The 21209-nt window shown below is 45.3% G+C and overlaps 1 protein-coding gene and 1 long non-coding RNA gene across 2 annotated transcripts in view; both read right to left on the reverse strand.

Moving 5' to 3' along the window:
* Positions 1-4055: 4055 nt before the first annotated feature.
* RIN3 (Ras and Rab interactor 3) overlaps positions 4056-21209 on the reverse strand; it is a 69240-nt gene continuing 52086 nt past the window's right edge. Inside the window, exons 7-10 of the mRNA XM_068682909.1 lie at positions 19322-19630; positions 10621-10752; positions 7254-7417; positions 4056-5238 (exon numbers count right to left, since the gene is read on the reverse strand). Coding sequence (XP_068539010.1) covers positions 4930-5238; positions 7254-7417; positions 10621-10752; positions 19322-19630 — 914 coding nt within the window. The 3' untranslated portion in view covers positions 4056-4929. The remainder of the gene's footprint in view (positions 5239-7253; positions 7418-10620; positions 10753-19321; positions 19631-21209) is intronic.
* On the reverse strand, positions 13336-19309 carry LOC137856969 (uncharacterized). The gene is made up of 2 exons (XR_011096904.1): positions 18111-19309; positions 13336-18075 (listed from the first exon to the last, which is right to left on the reverse strand). It is a non-coding gene; the product is annotated as an uncharacterized lncRNA (long non-coding RNA).

Below are 21209 nucleotides of genomic sequence, written 5' to 3' on the forward strand. Positions count from 1 at the left end.
CTTAGGGATACACTAAAAGAGGCAATTTGGAGATCTTGCTGTGGCCTTGGAGATTCAGCAGGTTCTTGTCTGCACACCACAAAAAGCATTAAGGTGCTGTTGAATTGCCAGCTTGTATCCAGATACCCACTGCCTTTGCAGTCACACAGGAAAACAACTCCGCAGAACGGAAAACAAAAACAGGCAAACAAACAAAAACAGCCAAACAACTTCCACCTGCACTGATCAATACATTTATTTTAAGGTCTCCAGATAGCATCAGATTGGCTTAATGCCTGTGTGGCCGGCTGTTTATTTTGGGATGGTGCTAGAACCCGATGAGAAAATGACCTGAGGCTTGTGCAAGCTCCCTGTCCCGCAGAGCAGCTTGTGGTGCATTGTGCAAGCTCAGACGCCCTCGCTCCTCCTTCAGGCACGCGGTTGCTCAGGCTGCAATTCCTAGAACGCTGCGCTGCAACAGCTTCTGCAAAATAAGCCAAACTGGCGAATTCCCAGCTTGTTGTCATCACTAACCAGAACAGGGCGAAGTTAAAGCTGGGTTGTCCAGAGAAAACAAAACCAAAAAACACAAACCAACACTTTTCCCAAGCAGAATGGTTGAGTGTCGCCCCAGTCCTGGGAAAAGCGCCTTCCTCACCAGCCAGCTTTTCCTTCCCTCGTTTTCAGGTGCTAGAGGCAGAGTCCAGGGCCCTTTTCCCAGTTGTTCTGTGCCAAACCACGCAGCTGTCACAGCCTTTCCTTGGCGAGGACCTGGAGGGCATCAGCAGGTATATGCTATGCTATTAAGACGTGATGCAGACTTGCACAGATGAGGGTTTTTTCAGGGCTTGTAACTACCCCTACTTTTCCACTAATGCTAAAGCAAGTGGCAGTCCACATGGGGTTGGAGATGATGGCTTATTTTACGGATTCCAGCAGGTTAGTAGGATTTCAGCTTTGCCCAAACCATGCCGTGTCTTCCCTTGGGAGGATGGCTTAAGAGGAGCACCGGACGGCTGTGCCTGTGCTGCCTCTGCCCCCATGAAAAGGTCTGGGGGAGCAGGGAAGGGAAAGGAGCCTCCCGTGTTCACAGGGCGACCTCCCCACTCAGCAGCACATCACACCGGGGCACACGGGCAGTTCTGATGCCTCCTCCTTCCTAGGGATGGGATACCCCAAAAGAGACAGGGGACAACCGAAATGCCACATCACTCCCACACAGGCCGTGTCCTGCTGTGACAGCACCCGCCCAGGAGGGGTCTGGTGGGGCAGTCGGGGGCTTCACAGCGGCTGAGGAGAACATTTTTCACAGAGCAGTGGTGGCAGTGCTGGAGCAGGGCCCCTGAGGGGCTGTGGGGCCTTCAGCAGCACAAAAAGGACAAGGCTCTGAGCACCCCGGGGAGCCCTGCTTTCGGCAGGGCTTGGGCTGGAGGCCTCCAGCCTGAATGTCCCCAGGAGCTGATGGAAAATACAGCCCGGCCCTGGCTTTCAAAGTCCAGCTTGGGGGCTGGTGTGTGCTGGTGCCCAAAGCTCCTGTATTCAGCAGAACTGCCCCTGGTTTCAATGGCTTGTATTTCAGGTCATACATGACCTACTAGCGTAATTATTTCAGTGAATTATTGACAGATTGGTTCCCTGGGCACACAGTGACCACTTGGGGTTTTTGTGTTTTTCTTTACAGAGGTTTCTGGGTTCAGCGGGTCTCTCTTCCTTTCTCACACCAGGATCCTTTGCTCGTACGTACAGGGTTGATCGTTGCACAACCTTCCTGTGGAAATGAGTGTTTGAGGAGGCCTTGGCCAGATTACACAATCCTTCTTGGTCAAAGTCTCCTGAAACACTTGTCTGCTGATGGCTCATGTGAGGGCCAGGGCATGAGTCACAGTGTGACCATCTTGACTAACCAGGGGAAGCCGCAGATCACCAGTCTGCACAACTTCCTCTTCACCTGGTCTGCAGCACGAGGATGAAAGCAAATGGACAAAATCCCATGCAGTGTTTAAAAGTGCTCATTTCATTCCCACATTTGATGTTTTTATCCACCAGCTGAAATGTCAGACACCAGCAGAAACTGGTGCAGGAGCCCAGGAACCACCATCCGGGGCAGGGACATGCTGATGGGGACTCAGGTTGTTCCCACAGTCACCAAAACAGCAGTGAATTTGTCCAGATGAGCTATCAGGCAAGCAGAGCCTGATTCCCACCACGTTGCTGTGAGCCCAGTGGTGGCAGCGGTCTCTGTCCAGAGTTTCTGGTCCTCCAGGATCTCACCACTCAGGTCATCTCCCAGCTTGTGTGCCCAGGCAAAGGGCAGCAGTGGTAGGGCTCTGGAGGAGCCAGGTCTCTCCACCGCAGGGGTGTGTGCTTAGCAAAGTCTGCAGGTGGTTTGCACAGTGTGATCAACCAGGCTGGGGGCCCGTGGCCTCTGAGAGCCCCTCTGAGCCCAGCATGGGGCGTGCCCGCGTCAAAGCGACTGATCCCCTGAGTTCATGGAAGGGAGGAGGATCCATGGAAACCTTTGCAAACCAAATGAGCTCTTTGCAGCTGTAACACCTGTAATGAATGTTTTGCATGTGCTATTTGAAAGCCTTTTTATAAGCCTACTCCCAGGACTTAAATAACTTGTAGCAGCGGACAGCGAGAAGGGCACAGCGTAATTCATTAATTGCTATAACTCATTCTGTCCTGGCTGATTTGCACATCCTCAGGCTTTGCATGCAAATCTTTGCATGGGTTTTATGCCTGGCTGTGCGCTGTGGAAACCAGACCTTGCTCTAGGTCAATGTTATCGCTCACACCTCACCTTGTGAACTTGTGTTCCACTCGTTGGGTGAATGCACAGTTGTTTGTGACACCAGGGGCCTGCTGCTTGGTGCAGGACCTCTGTGGCAGGATGAATCCCCCTGACCCACCACACACAGACCTGTCCCAGTGAGATACCCATGGGCAGGTGGGTGGAAGTGAGGTGGGGAGCTCGTCCCAGCCCTGGTTGGGTGGGAAAGGAGGCGAGAGGCGGTGGTGGTCACCTTTGGGAGAGTGGGTGCAAAAGAACAAAGGGGGCTGTAAGTGGCTCCAGGCAGCAGCAGGCTGCCCCACCAGAGGCTGATGGCAGCACGCGGGTTCAGCAACAGCCCCCTGCAGGTGGGCAGCCCGGAGGCACCATGGGGGTGCCGACAGCTGCGCACGAGTAGAAATAACCAGAAAACTGAGAGTGGAGTCAGCTCAGTGCTGGTGGAACACCCTGTAAGTTCTGCATGTGGTGGCCTGGCAACCAGGGCTGCTGCTGTTCACTCTTCCTCATTCTTGGTTGTTATTCCTGCCCAATGCTGCGGGCACACAGCCCAGGCCAGCAGATGCACAGTGCTGGTCTGGCATCTCGGTGCACGTTTGGCCACTGCATGCTACTTTTAGTGCATGTAGACGGGGACACTTCCAGCCCGAGACCGAGCACGTGATCAGCCACAGGCGATGCCATTTTCCCTTTGGAGGTTCAGGCGTAAGGCAGGGACCTCAGGCAACGTGGCCCAACTTGTTCTGTTTCTGGATGGGAGGAAACACCAGCAGCTTTGAGCCAAGCCCACGGTAAAACATTCCCTGCTTTCTCATCACAGATTTGCTAGGCCTCATCCCATGTTTGCCTCGTTGCAGTGGAGGCTGCTTACCTCCCGCATACAAAGCCAGTCTCTTGCATTGGTAGTGGGAGTCTTGCCTGAAGGAAGGCACCCGGAAGACAAGGATCTGTCTCACAATTGAGGCTTCCACTGCCATTATCCAGTCCTGAAAAGCTGTTTTCAGAGTTCATGAAATGAATTTTTGCAGTTTCACTTTATTCTGCAGAAATTTAGGTTGCAGGGAAATGTAAGTTTGCAGTGACCGAATGACTGAAAGCAGAGGTAGAGAAGAGAATTAGCAAGTTCTGTCTGCAACTGCCTGATTTTATTAAAGTAATAACCTCATGGGATTTGCAGATATGAAAACACTAGAGAAACTAGCAAATGGGCAAAAAGGGACCAATATTTTATTCTTGTTTTTTTGACTTCAAGATTATTTTAATCTAGTTTGCCACACTGGGAGAATTATTAAGTTCTTTACAAATGTTTATTTTAAAACAATTGCACCATATCACACATGGAAATAAATACACAATTAACCAAACACTTATGTGCAACCAATATGATTAAAACTGCTATACATGTAAAATTTATGGTGATGACTTTCAATCTTTAAAAAAACACATTGCTGAAAATGCCTAAGCCACCTGATTTTAGTGACAAATAGATGGCAGAAAATATTTTCTTAGTGAATGTGCAGGATCCTCTTGCATGGTCTATAATGATGTGGATTTTAAAGGCAATTACATGTTGTAGATGGCAAAACAGAGATGGAGTTCTGCTACAGGTGGCACTCCTACGCCACCAAACACATCAGCCAAGACTCAGTTTATTCAAACAGGGTGAACAGACGTTACGTGGCGTAAATGCAGTCTTACCTCCAAACAGCATCGAGGTGTGTGCAGGCCTTTCACAGGCCTTGTGCACAGGCATGGTTCACACCTGCCATAATTTATGTTGGGGTAAATGTCCGCTCTTCCACAAGACCTCTGGGTTCATTCACAAGACCTCTGGGTTCATTCATAAGACCTCTGGGTTCATTCTTCTCTGTCCATTTACATTCTGTGACAACAACTGGTTGTCAGCAGGAGGTTCTGAGGTTTGATGCTTCAAGTTTTCCACAGGATGAATGTTCTCCTGAATGCTCCTTTTATTTCTGCAAATGAACTTCACTGAGAAATGCTCTGTATTCAGACAGCATCTACAACTAGCATATCTACCCTGTGTCGAAGGCCAAGCACCAGAGGCCTTCTAAGATCTGCAGAAACCAAAGGATCTCATGAAATAAACTATCCAGCCCTTCCAGGATGGCAAACTCAACAAAAGAGCAGCACAGCCCTTAGGAAAAGTAAGAGTCTTTGACAATTGGAACTGGTGGTTTTTTATGGTCTATTGGTTTATAAATAAAATGGAAATCTTTCTTGGTTTCACTCTTCAGCAGCGAAGCTTTGATATGGTGGGGGAGGGCTTCTTTGTCCAGCTGCAGCCACTGGTCATCAACATAAACAAAAAGTCCATAGTCCTTGGGATGGGAGACTTCAAACTTTTCAGCACACTGCTGGCTCAGCTGCTCAGCTGTGGTGTCACTCCGAGAGGCAAGTGTCCTTGACTGAGCACCAATCTCCAGAAAGGCGATGGAGATGAAATCCTGAAGAGGAATATGAGTATAGATCTTGTAATTAACACAATGACTTTAGGAGACAATACTTAGCCCCAAATCTCTAGCTACCTAGAACACATAAATGCTCCCAAATATCCTCCAGTCATCTTCCAATGCATTTTTTTTTAATTTATTATTTTTTTTCTCCTCTGAAGAACAAGCTCTGAATCAGTGAATACTTAAGCTAGCAAGCACTTAACCAAATGCGGTGTCAAGAGTTGGACTTGATGATCCTTAAGGGTCCCTTCCAACTCAGGATATTCGATGATTCTATGATTCTAAATAATTAGTCCCACAAAGACATATGATTAAAGGTCAAAATCAATGAAGAATTTTTTTTCTGATTTTGGTGACTATCTTTAGTGTACAGCTGTCTCTCTACAGCTCCTGAAGAAACAGGATGCAAAAAAATAACAGACCTCAGAGACTTGGCCTGAAAACCCAGCATTTAACAGAAACAGGAAAGGATTGGTGTTGTAGTGGCCCTTGAAATTCCACTGTCACCTAAGCAGCATCTTGAGAGAGTGGCCTCCGAACTTCCTTTCATGAGTAATGAAACAGCAGAAGTTGTGCTTCTTCTGAAGGAGGCTGATTTACTTGTATCTTGTTTCAGACAGTAACAATTGACAGGAAGACTTTCTGTTGAACTTACGAGGTACAGAAATCTATAGTACCTTTGGCCAGGGGGGGAACCTGTGTATTTAATTTGTATCTGTGACATTCAAAAAATTCCCAGCCATTTCTGTTAGAAAATACTCCTGTTCCCCAGAAGAAGTGAGAGAGCTGCGGACTCTCAGACTGTTTAAATCCTACACATTTGCCAAATATTTGGACTATGGGCTTCCAAACTGTGTTTATAGATGAGTAAGGCAGCCAGTAGGGCATGTGGGGGCATGGTGAACATGCCCGCAAGCTAGTTACCCCTGCCAGGGCGGGCTCGCATGTCTATGACATTGCACATCATTCAGAGGAAGCAAAAACAGCCCTTGTGCTGCTGGAAACTGTGGAAACATTCTGGGAAAAATGTGGCATTTGCTGGCCCAGTTATTATGCTCCATGCTATGTAGCTGCTATGAGCTACTGTCAGATCAGCACTTAGGGATGGATGGATAACTATGTGTCCCATCCACCATTCGTATGTTCTGAGATCATCCAGAACTGTTTTGACTGCATTGTGGAAAGCATATTTCCACCGTGCTGCTACACAGCTATTTAGACAGTCTCCCACTCGGCATTCTTTCAACATTTTTATTTGAGGCTTTCACCACGGTACTGACACTGCTCGCTTTTGCCCCGTGAAGGCTTTGCAGAACCTGAGACGTGGACTTTGCTGCCTCCTTGTGGGTGAAAATTTGATCACAGGACATGGGGCTGTCAGGGCACCCTGTCTGCTTGCTCCTGCCTCCAGCCCCACCGTGGCTGGAGGACCAGAGGCACCTGTACGACTGGTGCATGGGGACATCTTCACTGGGCTACTCACAGTGTGGGCTTCACAACTAACACTTCTTCAGCTAATCAGCCCGTGCGGGGTCTGCTCCACTGCTGGGCAGGAGAAGACAGGTTTTGGAAGTTGCTTGTCTGACCAGCCCTTGGGATTGCTCTGGTCCTCTCACATCTTTATGCTGCTCACATCTCCTCAGCTTAGCCCCTGGCTTCCCCAGGCCCTAAGGGCCATGAAGAAGACGGCCCTCCCCACTGCAGTTCTCCCGATATGAAGATTCTCACACACAGTCCTTGAGAATAAGCAATGAAATCACTTTTCTGTCATATTTAAAATGATTTAGTTGAGTACTTCAAGACTTCAATATGCATTCTGTATATAATATGTAGTTCAAATGAGGTTTGCTTGTTTAAGATTTGGAAATCTTGCACAGTATATTCTCTCTCTTAATAGTGATTTGTGTTGATTTAATATTTAAATAATTATCATATTTAAAATGATTATATATGGATAGAGCACATTCATCTCGCAAGCCTTTTCCCCGGGAAGTCTCGCCAGCTACCTGCACTGATGAGCGGGAAGCCCGGGCCTTGTTCAGTGTCCTCCGCCGCTCCCAGCGGTGAATGGAGTCCTGCACCTCCATGCTCAGCTGCCGAGTTACGGTGATTTTGTCATAGTTCTTGATGTGCTCCAGGGCCCCATAGGTGGTGGTTAAATAATAGGAGCCTGCAAAAGGAGAAGGTCTTGGATGAGCATCACACCTGCATGGGCCATTCGTTTCCACTTCCCTCCTGCCTGTGCCCATGCAGAGGCCCTGTCTAATGCTTGCACTGCCCATGCCTGCAGGCAGGTCGTGGTGGCCTCCATCCTGTTCTGCTTCACAGCAATGTCAGCTGCCCAGGCTCCTGAGATTGTAGATGTCCTAGGGGGCACCACAGACCAAAGCTAAGCTACTACAAAAGCAGCTTGGACAAACAAACCCAACCAGCCACCTTTGACCACAGATGGATTGTTCCCTGGGGCATGTCCATTTTTTTGAGGTGTTCGATGGGGCCAATGCAGTAGGTCTGTAATGTGGGATCCTGGGCAGTCCCCACGATGCAAGGCAATGGTAACAATCACAGTGTGCTCTGCAGGAAAAGCACAAGGCCTGCATTCATCCCCTGACCTCAGCCACCTTGATGAAATGTTTAGAGCCCCAGTTCCCTGTGGGGTCAGCACCTCTGAAGGAGGTCTCAGACCTGCAAGGAAGGACAAGTCACCCCCCGCTCCCTCCACATCTATTGACTAGATGGGGAACCCTGATGTCTGAGACAAATTCCTATACTCTTAAAAGTGAAGTGGGATAAATCTTGGTAAACTAGAGAAAGAGGTGATGGAACGCTAAAAGCCAGTCCATTTTCCTCAAAAATTCCTGACTGCCATGGTGTTGGCTGAAACGAGTAATAAATACCAACTGCAGCAGCCAGGGAAGGAGCTGGGCTGTGATAAGAACATGCTTATCAACAGGGCTGAAGATAGACCCTGACAGGAGGGCAGAGCTCTATGTCTCCTCTGAACAAGGCAAGGAGGCAGCCTGGAGAGCTGCGTGAGGTGTTCCCTGGCCTCCCGTGGGACAGAGCACACCCGTCCCGGCGGGGCGAGGGCTCAGGCCGCGGCTGTGCCCGTGTCACCGGTCAGCCCCATGCCGGGCCAGGCCTCGCTGCAGCCTCCTGCTGCTCCTGCCCTCACGTCAGCTGCCGGCAGCACAGGGAGAGCTGGAAATTGTCCCTGAGCTGGCAATTTCTCCCCTTTAGTGCTTCATCAGAGCTGCGGCGCCTCTAGATGGCGCCTCCACATCACCCAAAGCCCCTGCCCGCAGCGGGCTCGCAGCGCTCGGGCTTTGGCGAGCTTCAGTCTGCAGCTGGTTGCGTAAGCGGCTGAGAGCGTTTTGTCTGAGCAGTGTTTTTAGAGAAACATTAAATATTAGCCTAAGAGAGACAAAGACGCTGTCATTTATCGTTCCGTGCTCGGGCGGATCCAATGAAGAACATCCCACAGGTATATAAGGACTGCACATGCTAAAAACATGGCACGCTCTCTCTCTCTCTCTTTTTTTTTTTTTTTTTTTTCCTCCACCTTCTTCCATAAAGCACATCTGAGAACAAGCTTGCAAGCCTGCAGGTGCCACTTACCCCGTCTTAAATATACCCTTCCTTGTCTCCCTTTTAGTATCCCTCCTGCTGTGGCAGACTCAGGGGTGCCCCTGGTCAGACTGGTGACCTGGTGCTTCCCTTTGGTCAGAGTCCAGGGGGGATCTTCCAGTGTCCCCCCCCCCACCCAAGAGGAATTCATTACTTTTTTTTTTTTATTTATTTAATAAGAATTAATTTTGTTTTCCCTTTTCAGCATCTTCATTTCCACACATCTGTTCCCCATCTCCTGTCCTTGCCTTTTCCCCAGTAGCCAACATCAGTATTATTAAAATTTGATCAAAGTAAATTCTTGATTTGGAGGCTAGATTTAAATTATTTTATATATTTGTCTGACTTATTTTCAGTTTTCCTCACTTCTGCTTTCCTTTAATTTTTATTTTATTTCTGTGCCTGAATCTATTGTCATTTAATGTTGGAAGTCCCTAATCGAGTTGACTTTTGACAGTTTCCATTTGCAATCTCTGAGCTGTTTTCATTAAGCCATTCTATTTTTTGTCTTTCCTTGTGTCTGCAGTTATTCCCAGTACCATTTCTGAAGTGGTTATTCAGCTAGTGTGATCTGGAACTTCCCTACAGATTTTTTTCCACTTCAGCTGGAGTATAGATTTCACATAGGCTTTGCATCTTTGATTTGAAAGAACTTCCACCCAGCTTTGCCTTTGATACGCTGAGTTCCTCGATCCAGCTGACTTCAGCAAACAGCTCAGTAGTGTGCCCTTTTGAAATGAAGAACCTGTGGGCAGTGTAGTTACCAAAAACAGCTTAGTTATGTCAGCAAAATGCTGTGCTTAGGATAACATTTTTTTTCTGCTAACATTTTTTTTTTTCAGCAGGAATATCAGCCTATGCAGAAACCCCTCACTAATGCAATTGTATGCTACTGTTATTTCTCTTAGTACTTAATTTTGCTCACCTCTGCACCATGCTGGGTAGATGTGCTCCTAGCTACAGACTGACACTTTCGTTTAATATAAATAAAATTGGTCTGCTGTTGTTCATTCAGGACTCCTTTCTACAACCTCAGTACTTACCCAAACAAGTTCTAAAATGAAGTCCTTCATATTGTTTTAGTGACTAGTTGGTGAAAAATTATCTAATTCAGAGTCTATAACCCTGTCACTGCAAGTAGCATTTGCTTCCCAAGCTGTATTTGAGATGCTAAAGGCCCACAGATCCCTAGGATATTTACCCCTCCAATAGCAGAGGTCTTTATTCACATCCAAAACTAATATTTCTCTCTAACCTCACTTTCTTTTCTCTACCTTGCTGTGATACTCAGCCAGAGAACACTGTCAAAGGGTCACTCTACTCATATAGGGAATGAGAATGATGTATGGCCATAGGAATACAATGCAGTTTAAGAACTGCTCTCTTATCTCAGAGGAGTAAATAAAAGTCGCACAATGTATTGCAGCAGTTTAGGTTTAGGCAAAGACCTTTTGACTTTTCAGCCTTTCAGCCAAGGAACACTAGATGTCCCTGTTTAGGTTACTAATCCAGCAATTCAGATCTCATTTGTGCTGGGCCCCTGCTTTTCTTGTTTGTGTCTGAGGTCACGACACTGCTAAAAAGAGTTGAAGTGTTTAACAGTCATTTTAAAGCCTCGGATTTGAAAAGCTTGCCCAAAGCTTATCCACAAAACCAGAGCCTTGCTGCCCTACCTTCACAAACACTAAAGTAAGGTAAATAATAATTTGCAAAGAGAATATTCAAGGAGCAAACATTGTACTTTACCTTCACCTAGCTGCAGAGCAGGGTCCATGAGCTCCATCATATACTCCACATTCAGCAGGACTTCAGTCAGGTTGCTGCGGGCCAGCACATACATGAGCACGGGGAGGAAGTCATCTGCACCATATGGCTTTCCTGAGCAAAGAGAAACACAGAGTGGTCCCAATAAACTCACCACAAAGGCACAACAGTGACAGTTTCTCACCCAACTGTCTTTTATAGACTTTAGTTTAAGTTATCTGAAGAGTTAAAGATTGAAACTACCAGCAAAGAAAAAAATGGCAAGAAAAGTTAGCTCACTTTAAAAAGTGAGTAAACTTGCTTCAAGCCCAAAATAATAATAAAAATATTATTATTAATAATAAAAATATTATTATTAACAAAAAGGAACACTTTTAGTGGGCTCTATTTCAGTCATTCTTAGTTAACTAGAGAGAGAATAACTTAAACTTCATGGATCGCAGACATGGGACAACACTTGAAGAGCTCAAAGGCTGAATCCTGCCAGTTTGTCCCTCCGATTTGACACTGCCATTAAGAGTGCAGTTCATGTTTGCAATATTGACAGCAAAGCTGTATACATGTGTTAGGAGTATTTATTCTCTTAGGTTTGCTCTTTGTGTTGGACTGAAGAGTAAAAAAAGAGAATATGAGACAGCAGTTTTTAGAACTGAGGACTTCTGTGCTTATGTTCCTTCAGAAGGCAAAAATTCACCTACATGTTCCTAATTAACTAAAGTCTCCCACGAGTTAGGACCTAAAAGGAAATATCTTTCCAGACGTAGTGTCTAGCTGGGAAAACAAAAAGTCCTTCACATTGACTTAGACTAGGTTTTGGAGCTGATGTTCAGAAGGGGTTACAGGAACAGATTTTAATGGGCTCAAGATTTCCTGGGCTTAAAACAACAAAGAAGTCAACAAAGTGATCTTACATGTAATCTATAAAAGCTCTTTGGGATCTCTGAGGACAAAAAAAGCATACTTGTTAATAGTTATCATAAATAATTACTACTTAAAATGAAATGCTGAAATTCGAACAGAAGCTTCACCACATAAACTGCAAAGAACAGAGAGAACTTCCCTTAATGCTTTCACAGAAATATGTATATAATGCTTTCATCTTCTGCCAACAGGTCAGAAATCCATCACGGACAACATGTAATACCAAGCTGCTTAACAGGCCTATCTTCCCAACACTCAGGGTTGACCATTCTTCTGAAGCTAAACTCAGAGTGCATTCATTCTGAATGATCTCCCTCAGACTGTGAGCAGTTTTACTCATCTGAGGTGTTGATTTCACCACTTTGGAACTGGCCAGGTGTGTCTCACTTGAGAACTCCTTGGCTCATTTCAAAGAATAAAAGCAATTCTTGGCGTAGCTGCAGTGAAGTTATGCCCTGGCCATTTTTGACCCGTAGTCCATATGCCCTTCCACGGTGAGGAATAAATTCCTATTTCTCAAATGTTCCCACTGCCTTATTTCAAATCCTTGCCATGAGCCAGCTTTCCCTTTTTTGTCATTCATAGCTGACGCAGATTCTCTGCTGGCAAAGAAAGATATTCTTTTAAAGCCTCAAATAAGCATGAGCTTAGACCCTGATTTAAAAAAAGAAGAAAAAAAAAAAGAGTGGCTTTAAAATAAACCCAGTAATATTCTAGTGAACAGAGAGTTGATCCAGTTAAAACAAAGTGTTGGAGGATAAGAGATGCTCAGATCTGTAATTCAATCTGTTTCTAACAGAGTCTGTATGTGCCACAACACAGACAATTTATCGAATGAAAGCTGGATTAACGCTTTCGGCTCTATTTGCTCTATTGTGGCTGTCTTTAGTTAAACAACACAGCTCTTGGTCTTCACCCAAACTATGAAAGGACTCTGCTGTTTCATTAACATCTGGATGGGGGTTTTGTTAGTCTGTTGTTGCCTTGGCTTATATCTCTGCGAAAGCTTCAGCTCAGTGAAGGGTCTGGTTCATTACTGTCATATATGTAAACACAATAGAATCAGCTTAGTATTACAGCTATTTAGTACTGTGTAGCAAAAAAAAAAAGATGGCTCAACTAGAACATGAAAGCTCAGTAGAAAAACTACACTGAGAAAAGCCCTGTTTTCCTTTTGACTTGAGTAAATCAGATGCCAACAGAGTTAATTCTGTATAGACACAGTATAATGGAACATGAAATACATTAGAGTTTGTTGGGCTCATCTTTTCCCTGCTTTAAAAACTTTTTATTTCTATGTAGTAGTTACTGACAAGTGGCATGGAATTGGTGCTCCTGATTTCCTGAAAGCCAAGAGATTTTCAGTGCAGCACTCATTGCAGAATTTTATCTTCCTACCATTTCTCCTCCATGAACAATCCGTATTTTATCTACTAGGGCATCCAAGGAAGTTGCCAGTTCACAACATGGGTTCTTATCTACTGAGAAAAAATCTGCTGATTTATTATTGTTATTATTGTTGTTTAAATCATTGAAAGAGATAAACAACCAGACAACAGGTTATTTGTCAGCCATTTCATAGTGGAAACTGGAACTTGGAACCGAACAATTTGGTGTCACCAGCCACCAACTTTTAGTGTCAACTGAAATGGAAGTTGAAATGGAGAGAACTTTTCAAGAACATCTACAGAATCTCTCTATTTCTTTTTTATTGTCTGAGAAGTGGTTGTGTTTACAAGCAGGCATTGAGTCCATTATTTTTCACTGTTCCCTATCTCATTTCTATAAGCTGATTTAGCTGCTCTGCCCACCAGCCCTTGTTATTGCAACCCTTTCTCAATTTTAAATTTCATAGAAACATTATTGGAGTCCCAGCAGTTTATAAGGCAAAAAATAAGAAGTATATAATACAAAATATATAAATACAAAAAATAAGAAAAGAAAAACAATAAAATAATAAAAAAAACTAGACTCTATTTTAATCCATGTGTGGGAATATGAAGCTTGAATCTTAAATACTTATGTCTGTAGCTAAAGCTGAAGACAGCAGAAGCTGTAGGTGTGAAGCACCAACAAAAAGCACCAAGGGAGAAGCAGAGCTGGCCACCCAGGATGTAGCTCTGACTCCATGTGTTGCCACGGGCATCCCGTGTTGCCTTGGGCAGGCCAGGCAGGTATCATGCCTTCTCCTTGAAGGTGTCGCAATGGTTTCCTGCCACTGACTGCCAGGGCTGGGTGCCTGAGAGGGCAGGGCTGAAGCTCTCCTGGCCTTGGCTGTCACAGCAGGCTCAGGGAGTACCTTGGAGATGTACAGTGGGCAGTGAGGACAGCTCTGACATACCCCATATCTCAGCCCCTCTGTGGGGATGATAGCTGCTGTCAGCAGTTCACATCTGACCAGAAGCTTCAAGCAGAGCTTGAAGCTGCTGCCTCCTCAGCTCCACTTTTGGACTGGGTCAGAGCCAATTCCCCAGCCCTGTGTGTCTGTCTCGGCCTGGGGTCTCTCACAGAGAGGAAGGCCTGCAGCTGATGGGGTTAAACCCAGCCCTGACCCTGCCAGTGCTCGCAGTGGCACTGGGACTGAGCTTGCTCGTTCAAGGTGGCATTGTCCTACTCCAGATATGACTTGCTTGCTTTATTTGCCCACCTTTCCTGCAGGATCAGGAAACATTTATTTCATAAATATCTGTAAGGAGCTTAAAATAAGCCTTCTCTTCTGCCACAAACTCATCCTATTATGTTTATAGCAAAGCAAATACAACGTCAGCTCCTGGCTGGGATGCAGCGCTTGAATGGAATGGGTATTAATTAAATACATGATTTAAAGCAACTGGAATTCTGCCCAAACCTCCATAAAGAAATTACAGCCTGTTGTAGCACATTCATGTATTTCTTCTCTCTCCATGGGTATCCTGACAACCAGCAGACAGTGATGATGCTCTACATCTTGCTCTAGTATTTTATAGCCACTAGAATGACGTCTAGCAACAGCTGTCCAGGAAATATGAATTTTAGCCTCAGTTTATAGCTGGGAAACCTAACGTACAGAAAGGTTAACTGGGACTTGTTCAAGCTCATAGGAAAAGATTGTGACCATCTTTCCACTCACTAGCATTTTACTGTTGCTTGTCTCATACTACTTCAGACAGGTTTGATTTGTGGTATAGTTGAATTAAGAGAGTTAAAACGTGCAGACAGAATGAATCCATTTCAAAAACATATGCTCTACAGATCAGGGAAATTCATTCCCCTGGAAAAATTTGAACAGACTTTTTAGTTCAAATGTAACAATTGCACTAGCCAGAAGAAAGATATAATCTCTAGTCCATCAACCTTCATTAAGAGTAAATTAAATAGAAATACCATTTTCCCAAAGATAGCAAAGCAAAACTGTAATGTGTAGCTTTATATTCCTCCTTAGGAGTGAGATGTGTTAGTGAGCAATGCAGTGGGATTGTTCTGACTTAATTTTAAGACTTTCTAGCACTGGCATATTGCAGACTGAGGCCAGTTTCCACAGGCTCAGCTACCACACTGAAGGCTCACTGCTTCATGTCCATGCCTTTGCCAATTGCAGAGCCACACAGAAGCACATCAGGGCAACTATATCCAGCTGCTCAGTTTCACAGAGGATGACAAACTTCATCCTAAAATCTAGGGAATAGAAAGATTGCAGTGGAATATATATATAATCTATCTATATTCTTCCTCCAAAAGAAGACTATTTATTAACCAGGCAAAATTATGCAATGGAAATTATTAAATCGGACATTTTAGGGCCAGCCACCTAGCCAACATCACTCTAGTACAGAACTGGGTTTGAACTGTAGTCCAGCCCTCTGTGAGGTTCTAAGATACTTCAGCAATGAAACTTCGTAATCTTAGTCCACAACTTTAAAAAGCTGCAGTAAGAAAACTGTTCCTCTCCTCATTCCTTTTGAATCCCATCATAAAGCAGGCTTTATAAAGTATCTTTCAAACTTCCAACTCATGCTTTGAGCATTTCTATTTCTGATCTTCCCAGGTCACACACTGACCAAGCTTGGATTGTTTGTCTTGCCTAGTGTTTCTTCATAAACTGATGTCCATGCTCGTCTATTTTTTCATTTCCATCAGTTCTCTTCTGCCAAGCAGCAGCTCTCAGGTAGCACAGGGCTTGGAGCTCTACTCTTACTGCTGCCAGTGCACATCACACATGTTGCAAATTTGCATGTAATTATCATTCCACAAATGTCACTTGTGCTTTTGATATAGTAAAAGGCAGAGATTGTACTCCTAACATACAATATCCCTTGACATTTTGTCTGAGGAAAGGTATTTCTGGAAGATAAACAACAAGCAGCTTTTCCTATGTATGATTACAATGCTTCTGTATAAATGAGATATGTGGCCAGCCCTCTCTGTGGTTACTGGAGCATGCCCTCCAAATGTTGGAGCGGCCAGACTGCTGGAAGCTTACAGTGCCTGCTGAGTCCTGCCTCTTACTTTTTCTAGTGCGTAGAGTAAAAGATGCCAGCCAGTTTGCAAAGGAGATCCAAACTCCCCTTCTTCTCTTCTGTTAATGCATATTATTCTCCCTAACTACTCCTAGTATTTTTAGCAGGCAGGTTACACATCTTTAAATTGTAGGTTGCATTCATGGAGGCATATGCTGAAGTTATTTAAGTTTTCACAGAACTTGGTAAAGCTCAGTGAGACATCACAGTGCTATCATAATTGTCCCTTTGGGGGGGATACACTTACTAATACTGCTGCCTACACTGTGTATGTGAGCATCTGAACCAGTACCCCTAAACTCCTTTTATAGCCAATGATGAACTAATCAATATCGTCAGTGGAGTTTGCCATGAGTCATCTCACCCTAAAACAGACACCTACATCTAAGCCAGATGAATCAACTGAACTCTATCGACTATGTCCCCGTTGTCTATAATGAGAAGTTAGATGTGATACCCATCTGTGGCCACCTACAGCTAGATGTAGCTGTAGATGAGTCCTGCTCAATGTACACCTACATCTTGTAGTTGCACTCAGAGGTCTGTTAGGAGGAAGGTGTTTTGAAAATGACAGTGGACTTGCCTTCTTGATTCCTTCTGATGAATCAGACCCACAAACTGATGGCCTATGACTTGAGGGAGAAATGTTAGTTTATGCCAGCTGAGAATTTGACCCATTGAGCCCATACTCTAAGGATCTAAGACAAATTGTCACAGCTAACTTATCAGACAGATTGTGTTACCTAATATAAATTGCAACCTTCTATTAAAACTCCGACAACCAAAGCAGAAAAATCCTCCTCTCTCAAAACAGCAGGCTAAACATGGAGTCAGACAAGGCTGACTTCAGAATGTTGTAACTCTTGCAACAGTACAAAGATGACAAAGATGGGCACTGCTGCAAGGGCAGATGTTTCTCACTGAGCCTACCCCTAGTTTTGAAGTACCTATTGGTAAACCTTGGCTGAACCTCAACTGCCGATTTTCAACCCAATAGGTTGAAAAATTTGTGTTTTCAAGGGGGTCTGAAAAAAAAACGGTGTTTGATTTGGTGGTATTTGTGCTTTTCTTTGAGATGTGAAACCATATTCTTAGGCCAGTTGTTCTATTGTCAACCTAAAGTGGAAAAAGGCCTGGCCTGAACTTCCGAATTTCAAATTAAACCAGACAATGTAAGTAATTATCATGTCATGGAGCAGATAATTTTTCTGACAGAGGTAGACTGATTTTAGTCCTGTGGCAGAGGGAATTATTAGTTTTGTGTTCCACACGCTCGGACCTTCTACGAGGGGGGAACTCTCTAATTCAGTGGTGAGTAAAAGGAACTAAAAGAAGAACAAATTGCACAGGAAACAGAGCACGGCCGCTACTCTTCCGGTGCTAAGAGCAGTGCACTGCCCTGGGGCTGCCTGAAAGCAAGAGGGACCCTGGGTGGCTGCTTTCGAGGTGGGCAGAGAGCAGAAAGGGTTCCTACCCAACGACATCTGGTCTGAGCAGCCCACAGCATACTTTTTCTGCACAGCACCGGCTGGGAATCTTCCATCAGAAAAATATTTCAGTGTGCTGAACAGTTTGTCTTTGCCAGGTGGAAAATCAAAGTAATACTGGTGATCTAGGGTCAGTTCATTCTGGTGAGAAGGTTTCGCACATTTCATTTCTAACCGTATCTACAGGATGTCTCGCTGGATTTGTCTCTGAGTGCAGTCTCTGCCATGACTTAGACTATAGCATTTCCCTGTTCTCAGGGCATAAATTCACATGGGTAAATTTCCTTAAAGCCAGGCCAGTTTTATTCTGACTAGACCCTGATGTGCAGTATTGATCATGTATACTGGACAGGGAATTGGATGCACACAGCAGAATCCGGCTTTTAAGCCCCATCCCACTTGCAGCAGCACTCGACATGAGAAAACAGTTCGAGATGGCTGAAATGAAGTGCTTCAGTTAGCAGAACAAACCACAATCATCTAATTTCATGAATGCCAACCTTTTTAAACATTTCAGGTTTTTTGAATTGTTTCTCTGACCCATAATTTCTGCTGCATAAAATGACACAACAGCATTTCCTGCAACAGAGAAATTCCAACCCTGAGCCAGCTGAGGCAGATACATAATGTGCCAGCGCCATCGGAAGGAGACTGTGTCTCCTATGTGGGTTTTAATGAGGTGTTTGAGTCTTTGATCTACATCAGATATTCTCTCAGACTTGAAGTAACACAGCTGTTTTTAGAAAGTTACAGCAAATTGCCCTACATGCGCCAAAATCTTCTCATATGAGGTGAAGGCAGTCAAAGGTCCTATCTGCCCTGCAGCTTACGCTCAGCCCCGGTGTGGCTTCCTGTTCTGCTGTTAATGTGTCTAGATCAGTTGCTGAACTTTGCTGCATGCTGTCCAAGGGAGGACCCCTATAAGAAGCTCAAGGGACAATTCCTGAGTGAACGCCCCATGGCTGTTGTTGGTACAGAACAAAGCAGAGCAGAACCTTTGTGGATGGTAACTTCTTGAAAAACTGCAGGTCATTGCAAATGAGTATCTGGCTACTCTCCCAATTACATATGACTCTTCATCAGCTCCCCAACACACAAAGAAAGCTCTTAAAGGGGTAAGGCGGGCTCCTGGAGGAAGGGTTTTTTGGTCTATCTGCAAAAATGCATCCTGTCTTCAGGCCAAGGGCTTAACGTGCATTTAGCGGTTGGCCTGAGGCCCAAGTTATAGTTATACTCGGAGTACGGACTTCCTCACACCACAGAAGCTTAGTAGTGGCTCTTGGAGTTTACCGGACTATCAGGAATTAATAACAAACGGTACCAGTATTCTGCATCTCCTCTTCAATTTAGGCAAAACTTTGTAAAGGCCAAATCAAGAGACCCTTCCCAAAGACCCATGCCTATAGGTTACCATTAAACTGCTATGAGCTGGGACAGAGCTCTGGGGATTTATTGAGAGCTGCATGAAGGCTTGTGCAAGATGGCTATTACCCATAAAGTACACGCTTACAGACATTATCTGATCCCTGGAGTTATGGAGCTTAAAGTTAACCAAGAAACACCTTGTATCTGCTATTAGTGCAGAGAACTTCACAGAAACTAACCAGCGCAATCTGAACACAATCTGTGAAGAGCTGATACCAAACACACCAAGATATAAGAGTTGATACCAAACACACACAGTCTGGATATTACCACATCGACTGTAACATAAATCCTGTTCCTGCGGTACCTGGCAAAGGACCCGTGTGGAATACCATGTCAGTAGCAGTGCTGTACCTGGGTTTCCCTGAGCCATGGAGTCATAGATGAGTTTGCAGGACTTCAGCAAGATGGCAATCTTCTTTTCTGGAGAGTAGGCCTTGTGCATGGTTGTGAACTTGTGAAGGATCTTTTCTAGCACAACAGTTTCAGGCACACTGGTTGTGACACCGAGGTCAGTGGTAGTTGTGTTTTGAATCACAACTTGGTTCTCTTTTAGCTGCTGTAAAGATCCATCTTTGTTGTGGATTTCTTTCAAGTAAGAATTGATGGCTTCTTTTAAAGGTTTAAGGACACATTTGTACAACGATGACTCAGCAATCGCATCTGCATAGAGATGGGAGAACACAAAATTTCATGGTAAATAATCAACACCAAAGTACGGGTGCCAGTAAAACTCCCAAGAAAACATGGTTATTCATGTACTATTGAATAGCCATGAGCAGGGAACAGAAATTACAACTCAGAGAGTAAATGGCTCGTTACTGGCACCCACCAGAAGTCTGAAAAGGCTGCAGACCAACATGACTGCACAGTCTCTGCTGCTGGAGCCATAGGAGAGCTCCAGCTGTCAGCAGCCCCAGTACGCATGCCCTGCCTGCCTGCCGAGCAGTGAGGCTCCGCCAGGCCACAGGAAAGCCAGCTCTGGGCAGGAACCCCAGCTAACAGTCAGTCCTGGGGGGATTCACCTCATGTCCCTTCAGACATCTCTCTCACCTGTCTGTTTACTTTGGGATGAAATTAACTGAATCCTTGAAGTGCCCCTTTCCCCACACTGACTGAAGAGGGGCTGTAGCCACCAGCTCAGAGGCGGACACCAAAATCTGGTCAGAAGCCTCTCACCCTTCCTGCTCAAGTAGCTCTACTTTACTGGTGTTTAAGTCAATTCTTACGCCACCTGCGTGTGAGGAAATTGTTTGTGTGGGCTGAGCGTTTGCTTAACGTCCAGCAGGAGACAAAAGGAACCATGAGAGACTGTGAGAAAGTGCCGTTCAGTCTGTTGTCCACCTCCTAGACACCAGTGGCAGAGCTAGCAGGGCTGCAAGGATTGCTTGTCACCCCTGCACTGTGGCAAAAAGGTCACTGCCAAGGGAGCCGTCTGCTCAGTCAGTGAGGCATGAAACAGAAGGCAGTGACATTTAGGGATACAAAGTGCAAGGATTTCAAAGACTCAGAAAATCAGCCTGAGGCAGGAGGGATTTGAGTGGTAAATCATCCGTAAGGGGAAACCCTGTCCTCTACAGAAGGCTGACTGGGCCGTATTGTGCTGCTAAGGAACTGCAAGTGAACAGGGCTGGATCTAACCAAGCATGTCAGTAATCCTTGCACACACACAGCTCTACCAAGCAGAACAAGGACACTTCTTCTTTCTGCCTCCTCTCCACCTTCCCCAAGCAAGACTCATAGTGAACTTTCTGTGCTGACACCCACTCTGCCTCTAAGAAAGGGGTTGCTGGGAGAAAAGTCCCAGGTGTAATACGAGGTGTGTGAGAAGTGAAACTGTAGTTCCTCTCTCGGAGCTACGTCAAGGGGCGGGCAGCAGGTCTGCTCTGCTGGGAAGGCCTCAGGGTCATCTCAAGGCCTCTGCTGGGTGAGAAAGAAGTCAGCAGGGGCTGCTGAGACTGACAGCAGGGCACCTCTGGGTCACCACTGAGCTGGCCCCCCTCTAATACCGGAGCTGCAGGATCGCCTGGACACCCTGGCCACTTCTGTAGTTGGCCATGGTCTGCGCTGGGAGCCTTCCAGCTCCCAGATTGCTCTGAGACAATTTAGGGATTTATAAGTAGCTCTGCATTGGTTCCCAGGTCCTGAGCAAACAGTTTTAAGTCAAAAGAGTGCATATTCCCTAATGAACCCCTTTGTGTATTCCTTCCTGAACACACATAAAATGGCCAGGCCAGTCTAT

Source organism: Anas acuta, chromosome 5 (assembly GCF_963932015.1).
Source record: "Anas acuta chromosome 5, bAnaAcu1.1, whole genome shotgun sequence".
Taxonomy (NCBI): Eukaryota; Metazoa; Chordata; class Aves; order Anseriformes; family Anatidae; genus Anas; species Anas acuta.